The sequence below is a fragment of the Lycorma delicatula genome, chromosome 2 (assembly GCF_047948215.1).
Source record: "Lycorma delicatula isolate Av1 chromosome 2, ASM4794821v1, whole genome shotgun sequence".
Taxonomy (NCBI): domain Eukaryota; kingdom Metazoa; phylum Arthropoda; class Insecta; order Hemiptera; family Fulgoridae; genus Lycorma; species Lycorma delicatula.
In genome coordinates, this window is record NC_134456.1 from 80,162,702 (window position 1) to 80,176,424 (window position 13,723).

Here is a 13,723-nt window from a genome sequence, read left to right on the forward strand (position 1 = left end):
GAGGATAGTGCATATTGGTAGAGCCTAGTCAACTCCATTAACTTGCTAGTGAAACTCCTTGGTTGTTCTTTATTCCCAACAGAAATTTTTATGTTCACATTACCTATGTGATTTAAAAATGAAAGGTGTCTTGAGAATTAGAAAATGCCTGCGTACGAGCTACTTCCGTCATTAATGCCAACTATAACTGCAAGACACTGTAGAATTATTTAATTTTTTTATGATAATGCATTCCACGTCTACTTGTAATGTATTGAGTGAATTTCATTGTGGGTGAATTTTGTTTTAAAAATCAATCCTTCTAATGGTTAAATTATTTTTATTTTATTTTTTTTTCTACCGAAATAAAATGTTGGAACAAATAATTGAAACCACGTTTTGTTCTATTACAGTAATAAATAAAAGTTTTTAAATGTTTGATTTCACATCTTTAATAGTATAGACATGTGAAAAATTACAATTTTTATGCATATTCAAGCCTTTTATTTATTTTTAAAAAACGTTTTAGGCAATACAATGGAGGAAGATGATGAAAAAGATACTGATGTTTTTAAACTAAAAGCTGAGAAATTACGTAGCTCTAATATTAGTGTGCCAAAATGTTTTTTATTTCGTGAAATTGGATATAAACAGAAAAGTAATAGAGTACCCACTGAATTTCAGTTAGCAGCAGAAGAAAACCTTATAATGAGAGAACATGAAGAATTTGTGAGTATTAATTTATGACTATGTAAATTAGTATTTAAAGATTATAACTGATGATTTCTTGACAATTTTAGGATTGTAATTTATTGAAAATAAGCTGGTTAATCAATAAACAAACTGATAAATACATATTTGTCTATATATAAATAATATTATAAAAAAGATTTTTTAAGTGATCAATTTTTAAAGTGTAGAAATAAAAGATTCAGTTAATCATTATATATAATACTTTTGTAGTGCTAGAATATACTTCTAATAAAAATATTAAGATCTATGTTGCTAAGGTTGAGGTAACTAAATTATAGAAAATGATTATTTAATATAAAAAAACCAAAATTTAGAATTAATGGAGGTTTATTTATTCATATTAAAATATTTTAAACAATGCTTCACAGAAAACTGTTTTATTGTTTTATGAAATTTTTCCAACTTTCACATTGAATAATATAATAATAATCTTTGTGTGTTGTAAGTTAAGTTATTGCTAACAGTTTTTTTTTAATGCTACATGTGACTAGAAATACTGTTGAAAATCATTTTGGATGTGAACTGTTTGGGATTTATATGTGGTGTATCAGTGTTAAGTGTTGTTTACATATAGATATATATTTACATTGTACATAGAGCTGTGATTAGTAGTTGTGTTTTGCAGAGTTTCTTGTTTTTTTTTATATTTGTGATGAAAATTTTACGAAATAGTTGGCAAACACTGTGTTTACATTATTGTGGATTCTTTTTTGTATTGTTTGAAGTCGTATCCTATTTGGCTAATCTATAACTGATTCAATTGGCCCTTCTGGTTTTACTTTAGTGTGTTCTGTGTGTAACGTAGAATGTACTAAAATAAAAAAAAAACTATTTTTATCTAAAATCTATTTTGAATTGTTTTAATCTTGTTAGTAACTATTAGTACAGAATATATTTTCATGCTGGTTATTGGAAGTATTTTTTTGTTATATATCAATTACTGTTGGATGTCTGAATCAGCTGTAAATGTACAGCTGATGATTGTAATTTAGACCAATGGTTCCCAAATATGCGCCTTGGTGTTCTGGGAAGCCATGACTTCCTCACAGGAGCACCATGGAATATTTCACAATTTTCATAATTTTATCCCTATTTTTAATTCAGTCATAGGATTGACATCTAGCAGAGCTCGTGCTAACCATTTAGTTACTTTTTGTGGAAGCCTCTGTAAATCATATCTCCAGATATGCATGTTATGAGTATTTACTTTTCCATTAACATGAAATGTTGATTCGTCACTGAATCAATGACTTGACAAAGAAAGTCTTTATCACGGTGCATCATTTCATTTGTGAAGCTAGCACGCAAACCATTATCTGTAGGCTTTAGAGCTTGTATCAGCTTAAATAATATGGACATAGTTGTAAGTGTTTCCTTAAAGTCTTTCATACAGACATCACTGGAATTGTTAATTCGTAGCTAGCCTTCCTAATGGATTTCCTAGGACTATGCACAAAAGACCGTTACACATTCAACATTGTTTTTGTACACACTTGGTTGTCCTGTACTACCCTTTACAAATACAGCCAGTGGTTTTAAATTATTTATAACACCTAGGAATGTTTTTGTCACTCGGAGGATCACAACGGAACTTCAAACTGAGTGTACAATGATTGGTACAGTAATTACAGATTGACAGTTTGCAAACTGCAAAACATAGAACACTTTCTGTTTGGTGGTTGCCATCTTTGCTATTAACACTTTCAAACAGAAGGTACAGGAAACAGTCTATGAGCTTGTGCACAGCTAAAATTGTTTCGAGTTGCTCCTTTATGTATATTAATCAGTGTATGTAAAACTTAAGAAATATTATGTAGCTTTAAAACCCTGATAATCATTTTGAAACACATTATGTTGCCAGCTATTTGGTCTTTGTTTTACATCACAGAGTGATGTAATGGGAGAGAGCCATAATATGTTCTGTGAGGGTGGCTATGTCTAGTTTAATTACAGAATTTGAAAAAATCTGTGGTTATCAACGGGCTCATCCATCCCGTTAATTATTATATTTAGTTGAATTTGTTCAGTTAACATTTTGTTTTGTAATTTAAAATGTGTTTTATTTATTTTTACCTAACCTTTGCAAAATATTATTGGCGATCAATTTTTACAAAGTGTGTACTTGTTAGAGTTTGACATAGGGGAGTGCCTTGGGAAAATCTGGTTCAGCTAAGGGCACTGAAAATTGACAAAGTTTGGTCGCCACTGATTTAGATGTTGAACACAGAAAATTATTAAAAAGTGTCAGACTAGGTAAGAATTCAACTTGGGTAGTCGATTCAGTAACTAGCTTACTGGTGACCAAATTTTTTCTGACCATTTAGTGGAGGTTTGGGTTGATGCTTGGTTAACATTATTTTTTTGTAATGTGAGTGCTGTAGTATTTATTTACAAGTTTGTGTAAAGTATATTATATCTTTTGTCACTAAAGTGGTCAGTCAAAAACGTTTTATAAACTTAATGTATTCTTATTCACTTCTATTCACTGAAAAGTATATGTTATTATATTAGCTACATTTTTACTTTACTTAGTTTTTCGTTGAATTTGTTACTAAATTAGTAACTTACCTAATTCTAAACACAAAAATCCACATGTTAACATGTGTGAAATATACTAGATAGTTGTTAGTAAACAGATATATTTCATATATGATGCATTTTTTTATGTTATTTAGTATGTTTTTCAAAATTACAAAAAATTACCGGGCATAATTTGCAAACTTTGTTACATGAGGGTGTATTTACAAAGAATGGTTTTTCAGTAAAAACTGATATGTTACTTATATATAATGTTGCATCTTTCTATTATATAGGCATATCTCTACTCATCCAGCAAAAAGTTAGATGTATCTATATTTTTAAACTGTAATTAAATAAAAGAAATACGTAAGTAGAGCTATGTTTTGCTATTAAAATTGAATTTTATAGATATGCTGTACTGTTACTAAGCATGGGAATTTCTGGTTGGAACACAATCGCATAACATGGGTAGGTTTTCATTAAAGCTATCTATGTGTAGTTAAAAGTCTTTGATATGAGTCAATGTAGCTACATTTTGCAGAAAATTGAGGTATTTTGTAAAATATAGCCATTGTAAATCATTCTCACTTCTGAATGTCATGGATAAGAAAATTTTAAATTACATTGTGGTACTAGGGAAGCGTTGGTTGTAATGTAGCAAAATTAAAGTTCTTTTTTTGCAGTTAAATGTGTTAATTACTCATTAATATATAAAAATATAATATATATATATATATATATAGTTAGTATATTTAGGCGTATTAATAGGATATTTTATGTTATTTACTTAAAAATGTTTTTATTCTTAGAATTCTTTCTTTTGTTAATTTTTCAGAGGTGTCAGTTACCAGATGTTTCTCGGTCAACTTTTTTAATGGTATTTAGTCCTGATGGGTGAGTTTGAATTATGTTTAAGCTATTATTAGTTATAAAACATTAACATTTAAAAACATGCTAAGATCTTCCTCATTTTTTTGTGAACCATTTCAATAAATTCCAATTTATAATAACCCTTCTCTGTATATATAGCTGTGAATGTGCACACGTATGTACTAATTGACAAGGCGAGGTGCTTATTCAGAAAGTTTACAAACTACTGCTGTGTACAGTCATGTTCCAGTGGTACTAGTAAAGTTTTAAACATTATTATCTGTGGGTATGGTCGCAGATGCGTATCATAATAGTGTTGCATTACATTATATTATTTATTAGGCTTTATTTATATTAATTTCATATTAATGAATTGATGTCATTTTAATTTCAGTGTTTAATAATAAAACATTAATTTTTCTTCTGCTTAATTAAGGCTATTTTTGTATAAGTAAAGAATTTTACCTTTTGCCCTGTTATTTTGTAATAAGAGCAATTGCTTTCTTAGTCAATGTATTTTAAAACACAAGCATGATGAAAATATATCGTATTAAAAAAGTATATACAGGTAATTAAAGTATAAATTTCTTACATCATTGTTTTGGTTTAAGTAATGATATATTATGACAAACATAGATGCGCGAGTCATAGAATTATGGGTTAAAAGTTTAAAATAGGTGTGTAAATATTACATAATTTGTAGTCATGTTATTACTAACAAAAACTAATATTCTCTGTTCTTTGCATTGGAAATTGCAACATTTGTTATTTAAAAGTAGTCATGTTAAGTTGTCTAGTTTATGTGGAAAACCTCTTCGCAGCCAAGCACATAGTCTTGCATTTAACATTTTTAAGTTCACAGACAAGGAAAAAATGGTTTATTGGTGGCTCTTGTGAAAGTGACAGAATGTGTTTATAGAATACTTAACTTAAGCTGGTTTATAATAATTGACATCAGGAGAATCAGATACGAAGCAGAGACTAGTTATTCTCAAATTAAACACTAAAGTAAAAAAAGAAATATACCCATAATAAATATGAAATATATGATTTCAACAGTGTGTTTATTAGAACGGAATTTCTTAAATATTTTGAATTCTATAATGAAATATTTACAATAATTTTAACTACCATGTATTTTTACAACCACAATATTTTTAACTCCAGACAATATTTGACAGTCATTAATTGTTTGGAATTGATGTCAAAGTAAAAGGGAATAGAATTATACAATAGGAAGAATGTAATGTTTTCTGTACACTTCATTTTAAAACTCGAATGAGTAATAAGACTCGAATGGTAATAAGCTCTCATTATATCATTGTGAAATTTCTATAAATTTATAGTATTTCAATTATTAACAGCGTGAAAGCAATGCTAGTACTATAAAGCGAATAGTTTGGGTTTTGTTTATTATATAACTTAAATCATTGGTTTCTACTTTCACTTAAATTTTCACTTCTTGAAGCTTATATATCATGAATATATAGTTTGCTGCACCATTTACCCTGCACCTACCAAGATCCGTGTAAAGGGATCTATCAAATAATCAACACATGGTATGGTACTCTGGGCTCTCAGGCTTCCAAATCCCCACCACCATCTTGAGGTCTCTTCAAGGATATTGTGGCGGATGAAGTACCCGAAGAAGCTAAGCACTTCCTAAAACATAAAAAAGAAAAACCAGATAGTATTTGACAGATAATCTCCACACAAAGTTATTTTCAACAGAAATACAGAATCGTCTATAAATAATTTTTTTAAATCTGTTATTCTTTACCTATATACATCTATAGTACCTTCATTTATGAACATTATCCAGTGGAATGGTCTTTGTTCCCAGATTGAAGATATTAAGGTATTGATATGTGCACAAGAACCGTTATTAATCTGTTTCCAAGAAACACCTTCTTCAACAAGATGTAGTAACTCTGAGAGGCTATTTCTGTGAGAGAAATTGTCTCATAGACAGAGAAAGTGATGGGGTTGCTATCTTCATGCAGGATGGTGTATTGGCTACAAGGATACCACTAGCTATTTACATCCCTGCAGTCGCCATAGATCTCTATCCCATTCAAATTGCACATTTGCAATCTATACCTCTCACTGAACTTCAAGTTTGATGCACTAGATATACAAAATCTTGTCCAAATTCCATCTCCATTGTTGGTGGTAGAAGACTTTAATGCCCACCAAATTTCTTGGGGCTCAACTACCTCTCCCCTTGAGCAAATACCATAAATAGAGTGAGACAGGACTTGGACTTCTGTCTGCTGAATGATGGATCATGGACGTGTATGTCGTCATCGACTGGTACTTTGTCCAACATTGACCTCTCCTTATGCTCACCAAGTTCTACTCCCTCTTAACTGTTCTGTTTGTGTCGACTTACATGGCAGCGACCATAAACCAGTTATCATTGCTTTTGGTGTTGACTGTGTGGTGAACGAAAGATCACAAAGGTTGATTGTTGAAAGAGCAAATTGGAACAATTACCATGAAGCCTTCCCATCACAGTATGACAATAGTGCTGAGTAAGTACATCAACTTATCTGTTTTACTTCCTTGGTACTCGAAAATGCTAGTAGATTTATTCCATAAATATCAGGAAATTTAAGGCGTCCTCCATTCCCTGGTAGAATGATGATTGTCAAAACACAATTATGGAAAACAGCAGGCCCTGTGTAAATTTAGCTTTAGACCTACAAATGAACATCTAAATTTATATCGTAGAGCTAGAGCAGTATGTCGTCATGTATTCATAGATGCTAGGAGAAAGTCATGGAGTAATTACATAGACACTATCTCACGTATTACTCTTATGTCTGTTGTGTGGAGAAAACTTTGTGCAATTTGTGGATCCCACAAATAGTCTGTCCTCGGCCTTATTCATGAAGGAGAATTCCTTATGTCATCTGCAGTCACAATTAACCTGGCTGTTTTCGTTTGGTGTCCCTAACTTCATCATACACTAACAGATTCGAGAGATATAAGATATGAATGGAAATATTACCGTTAAAAATTGGTGATTTGGTCAGTGAATTCAAATGCTCCCTATACTTTTAATGAGTTGTTGCATGAATTAAAAAGCTCACATGAACCTCATGTTTGAAAGTATGCTTTCAAACCTTCCGAATTTGGCACTGTTTCATCTATTGGATATGTATATATATATATATATATATATATATATAATGGTTGTTTCTCCACGCTTGTCTTCCCACCGATCTGGTTGGAAGCTATTGTTGTACCAGTACTTAAACCTGGTAGAAACAAAGCATGATCTTCAGACTGCCAACCTATCTCCTTGATGAGCATTTTGTGTAAAATTGTGGAGAGAATGGTGAACCAAAGGCTTGCTTGGTATTTAGAGAAACACACTCTGATATCTCCAGAACAATGTGACTTCCACAAAGGACAATCTTCCATTGATCATCTGGTATCATTGGAAACAGCTGTCTAAAATGCTTTTCTGTTCTGCCAGCAACTCATTGTTATTTTCTTTGACATTAGGAGGGTGTACAACACAACCTGGCGACGAGGTATCCTAAACACCCTTAAAGAATGGTCGTGGGCAAAATGCTTGCCTTTATGAGGGGTTTCCTAAATGACCGTACATTCAGTGTTTGTGTTGGAGATTCTGTGTTGAGTAGCATCACCTTGGAGAATGGTGAATACACTTAAGGAAGTGTATTAAGTGCCACCTTGTTTACTTTAGCCGTCAACGTATTACTAAATGTGTGTAACTCCAGTTATATGTTCTCTATTTTTTTATGATTTTGCTATCTGTATATGTATATGTATATATATATATATATATATATATATATATACCGATCATGTATATTACATTTTTATTATTCTTTAGTTTGGTCCTGTTTGGATTATGGTTGTATCGTCTACTCTTCAGTACGTCATATCGAGCTTAAGATGCTGGATGTTGTATACCACTCTTTTCTTCATCTTATTCTGTCCATCTTAAAGGATAACCAAATCACCCGGTTCTTAAAGCAGTTCTTGCAAACCCTCGTTTCCAACGATATGAGAACCATCCACATAATATGGTATCAATTGGTTTCCGTACCTGGTGTTTAATGTACCTTTTAAATTTTGACATACCTTCTATTTTCCGAACCTATCTCTGTTCATATCCTCTTTGGAAACTTGACCCCATAAATTTTAATTATGACCTCACTATATAAAAAATTAACAACTCCTCTTACATCAGCAAACATTTTACCATTTTTTATCCAAAACAAACTCAGATGCAGAAGTATACACAGCTAGGTAGAAACAGAATGATATTGTTAGATGCGCTTTTGTTTTAAATGACAGAACTTATGTGTTTTGGCTACCTGGCATTACAAGTGTCTACAGTGCTGAACTGTATACCATCTATATAGTTTTGAATATCAAAGTCAAAACATTGTCACATTATTATCTGTTGTGATTCGTGTAGTGTACTCCAAGCTTTAGAAGAGTTGTATTCTAGACATTCTATTGCCACCGAAATTCGTGTATTATTATCTTAGTTTTAACCCTATTTTATTAATATTTTAATAACCAAGAAAGGGCCTTTATGTTATTTTTTGGACTGGGTGGTGATAATGCAAAGCATTTTAATTAAAAAACTTAAATCTACAACCTGATATGTCATGAATATACAGAAGCTGATATGTCTGTAATATGCAGAATTAGCATTATATATTTTAAATGATTGAAAAAAAATTAAAATTATTACATACTATTAAAATATAAATAGTGAAGTGAAGTCGATAGGTTGAAAAGTACGCAAGCTAGGAATAGTGGTTGTTTAACTAATAAGGTTCTACAAATAAATTGTTTTTTAATTTACCAAATCAAATGGTTGGTAACAAAATTTAAATTGAATAAAAATAATGTATGTAAATATTGTAGTTCATATTTAATTACATTTTTTTTATTTTAACGGCTGAAGTGTTCAAAATTTCCTATGTTTTCTATTAGTTTCCATATTAAGTAATTTTATCTACTTTATTGAATTTATTAGTTGAATTTGAATTGTTTCTGTCAGAGGTATTTAGATGTTTTGGCACTCAAAAAAATACAATTTTTTTTTAATGACAGGCTATGAAGGATCAAGTGCCATCAAGTTACATGTATGCTGTGGCCAGACAGTTACTCAGTGATACCTGACCCTCTTGTTAAATTTTTAATTTCAAACTTCTGTCCCGAAATGAGTTTGAGCTCTATCATACTGCTGTATTAAAGAATGAATTCTGAATTAGGAATTCATTCATAGAATTAGTTCTAAATTCTCTCTACTGCGCTTTAACCATCTGCCGTTTTAACCATTTTATCTCTACCGTTATAACCATCTCAGATATTTTTTATCTCTACCATTTTAACCATCTCAGTTGGTTGCTGAGGTAACAGTTCCGCTGAAGGAAATAAGATCCCAAGATTGAACTTTCTTTCAAGACTGTAACATCATAACATCAGTTTTTTCAGTTAATACTAGATTACTTCATAAGGATTTACGTCTGACTAATGATGTTATAGCTCTGACAATATCTAAACTGTCAGTTTAATAGATCACTAAATACATCTAAAAATTATATTTTTGGTTGCAAACTATAAAAAGAACGACACATTCAGTAAGTTGAAGAAATTCATCATCCAGAAATTCAGATCTACTTATTTTGACTTGAAAATAATTTCAGGATCCTATGTGCTTCATTAAAATCATTGAAATACACTGCATTATATGTTCTTGTAATACTTAAATTTCAAATGCTTTGGAATCCTTGGAATGCTTCTTTGAGGACAGATTAGTTCAAAAGATGCCATTTGGTTAGATTTATGGGGTGGGGGGTTATTTTAACTTTTTAAAATATTAATTAATTGTCAAGACAATTAGACGAACTTGGCTGCCCTGGCAGTGCATTTGCAATATTTCTTGTTGTTTAAAGTTTAGTACATTACTTTTGCATCTATTGCTTTGTTGTTAGGGGTATATTTAGAAATCCAGCTCTTAATTCATTATGAAATTTGACTTTGCCTTTGCTATAATTGAAGCAAGAAAGTGTATAAACTCTTTTTTTTTTTTACTAATAAACTTTTACAACATAGCAGACTAATATATATGTTTCACTATCTGGCACTCGCATAAACAATGAAGATAGTAAAAGCAAAGGACTATATCACACGGTTATTTTTGTTGTTTTTCTATTTATTTCCTAATATAAATTAAATGTACTTGTTCATTGTACCAAATAAAATGTGTTTTCTTGTGTTTTAAGTGCTGTAGTATTTATGGCATCTTAAAAAAATAGATTAGGATTTGTGTGAGGTGAGAAAATTTGATTTTTATTAAAAAGTTCTTTGATAACATTCCGTCTGGGTCAATTTAGAAGTATAGGATTTGTTGTTAGATAATTTGTGATATACTGATATAACTTGTAGTGAAATATTTATTAAATGATGTAATTGTTATGTAAAATACTTAAATTTAAGTGTATTATCAGATCTATGTGAATCAATACAAAGCTATTCATTTTTTACCCACCATTATTATTGGAATGTTAATGGATTTTTTATATCCAAAAATATTTTAAATATTAAAATATTTTTCCCCTTTTGACGCCATATTACTTAGTCAATCAATTTCCAATGTTCTTCGAAGAGTGCACTGCCTTCTGGTTCTTCCAGTACTTTTTAAGAAGATCTGATCTCAGAATTTTGTCTCTAACCTCCACTCTGTAGAGAATCTGGGTGTTCTGAGAGTGTTTTTATTTTTATCTTGTTGAAAGCCTCCTTGATCCTCAGTCCAATTTCTTTGAGATCCTTCTTAATTGTCCAGACATATTTTCCACTCACTAGTTTTGTTTTCCAAATTACTGAGAACCAGTTGTTTCAGAATTCAGCCTTCAGGCATTCTTAGGATATGATAAATATTAAATATATTAAACAAAATATTAAAATAAACTATTTAAATATTAAGTGTTTATAGATATTTTTTTATTATCATCAGTAATAAAAATCATCCTGCTCTTTGTTTCTTGTAATATATGAGTGCTTTTGTAGTGATCATTACTTCATCAGATATTATTATTACAAGAAACAAAAAGCAGTAAGTGAGTTTTATTGATAATAATTTATGATTATACTGCTATGATGTTCAATTGCAAATTCGTTAACATTTTTTTTAATATTTAAAAATACCAACTTGGAAGATGACACTTACTTGAATGAGGATGAGTTATGACCTTATTACCTTGAAGAAAGGATTCATATAATGATTGGGATCAAATGTGATTATCATTTTGTTATGTAGTGATTCAGAAATTAATTTTATTAACATATCAAAATTTATAATGAAATAAGAAGGTCCTGGGTTTGAATCTTGATCAGGCACAGTGCTTTTCATTTGCTTTAAATGTCTATTCCATATTCCCATACACAAGCTTTGAGCTTAGGGAGTGAATTAATAAAAAAAATTATTTTTTCTGCAGTAGGAAGAATAAATATAAATATAACATATAAATATAACAAATAAATATAACATATAAATGTTGTTAAAACAAACTTAATGCCTCTTATTCACAAGAAAAATCAGTCGTATAATATTTATTTTATTTTAAAGTAGTTTTATAAAGATGAATTACGTTAGTAAAATAAAAGTAATCTTGTAATTGAGGATGCGTATGTAAATGATTAGATCAATTAATTTAAGACATTTAAGCCACTTCAATCAGCTTTTGCTGAATATTATGAATTGGTATTAAATAAATAAATCATTAATTTTTCATGAATATTATTTGTGATAAGTATACATTTCGCTATCAAATAAAAAAAAATATTGTGCATTTTATTTTTTTATCCTAAAATATTAAACTTATTAAATTGCATGAAATTTGACTTATTTTCTTGTTCAGAACTTACAACTGTAAGTCTTAGGGAAATACATGCAAACAAAAACATTATTTTTGTAGGAATTGAGTTTTTTTGAGTTACATTATTTTTTAAATTTAACTGCCTTTTGATTTTGTCCATTTAATGGCAAATTATCTCTCTTTTACTTTTTTAATACTTTTTCTGGAGTTAGGTTCTAACTTTTGGCAAAACTAACTTTAAAACTAAGAAAACCTTATAAAACTTTATTATATATTTTGTGATCACAAAATATATAATAAAAATAATATATAATAATAATATATAATAATATAATATATAATAATATATAATATATAATAATATATAATGGCAGCCTACTAGAGGGAGTGAGATTTGAAAATTTGTATTGTTTGATAAAGTACTTGTGTGACCAGGTAACTTTTGGATTAAAGAGAAAAATGTTACCATGGTGGTTGGCTATATTTTATTCAATTAATTAATCTGAAATTTTTTTACTTAGACCTAATATTGCATATACTCAGTGGTTATGAAGTAATTATGTTAACTGCAGCTGGACAAGCCTCTGCTCAAAACCATGTATGTTTCTTAAAACACGATTTTAATATTTTATGACTAAAAACACATGTAGTGTTGAAATTGCTGACTTTTCAATAGAGTGGTATGCCTGCTTTTCACCTGGAGTTTACTGGTTTTAATAAAAATCAGTAATCTTCTGATCAGGCTTGAATTTTCGAGATGCTATAAAATTCATTTTCTGTAAAAAAAGGGGGAGTGATAACTGGTTGTCAGTGTGTGTGTTGCCAGTGTAAATAAATAAATAAAGATTTTAAGTAAGTTAAGGGAAGTAGGTCCCTGATGAGTTGTTACCAGTTACTTTTCTGGTTATGATTTTTTATTTAATTCTTTTAAAAAGGAGATTTTTTCAAATGCTATTGTGTCTAAATTTAACCCACCTACTGTTGCTTGACTACAACTATTTTTATTTCCTTGTCTCTTGATATGTTCTTTTTAATGATTGAATCAAAACAATCATTTTAGTATTATTGACTGTTAATGCTCTATTTTCTATTTTATTTTTATTATTTTCATATTTCACAGGAAAAAAGTGGCTTCTACCCATGGTAATCACAACGTATATGTCACAGATTTAACTAGTGGGAAAAATATTAAAACATTAAAAGGTCATCCTAGAACTCCTTGGTGCATCGCATTTCACCCATCTTCTAATCAAATACTTGCTTCTGGATGCCTTGGTGGTCAAGTTCGTGTATGGGATTTGCATGTCAGTATTGTATTACTTCTCTTTATATAGCCCATAAAAACTAGGAATTGTATTTTTAAGGCTACTTGATTTAATTTTAGATTAATTTTTTACTTGCATCATGAAAATATTTCATTAATTTTCTTAGTTTTAAAGACATGTTTATAAAATATTGAATTACCCCTGACTCTGATGCACAGTCTCTGTCTATCTGTAGTCTCTGATACGTAGTCGGCTAATTATTCATTTGGAAGAATGAATAATTAACTTGGAGTGCATAATAACTTACAGGTGGAGAACTATCTTTATAATTATACTTGATTCTGCTTTCTTGCATATGCAGGAAACATAATAAAGCATCTCCAATAAAGCATCACAGTAAAGCATCTCCATCTAGTAGTCTCCATCTGCCTGAGTCTTGTTAGTCTTCTGTTATTTCTGAAT

The 13,723-nt window shown here is 29.9% G+C and overlaps 1 protein-coding gene across 4 annotated transcripts in view; it reads left to right on the plus strand.

Annotated features, from left to right (window-relative positions):
* The window catches only part of LOC142318929 (uncharacterized), an 89,980-nt gene that overhangs the window by 9,006 nt on the left and 67,251 nt on the right, over positions 1–13,723 (plus strand). For all 4 annotated transcript variants that reach the window (XM_075355610.1, XM_075355613.1, XM_075355612.1 and 1 more), the window contains exons 2-4: positions 509–708; positions 4,088–4,146; positions 13,117–13,300. In XM_075355610.1, the coding sequence (XP_075211725.1) occupies positions 517–708; positions 4,088–4,146; positions 13,117–13,300 (435 nt within the window). In that variant the 5' untranslated portion in view covers positions 509–516. The remainder of the gene's footprint in view (positions 1–508; positions 709–4,087; positions 4,147–13,116; positions 13,301–13,723) is intronic.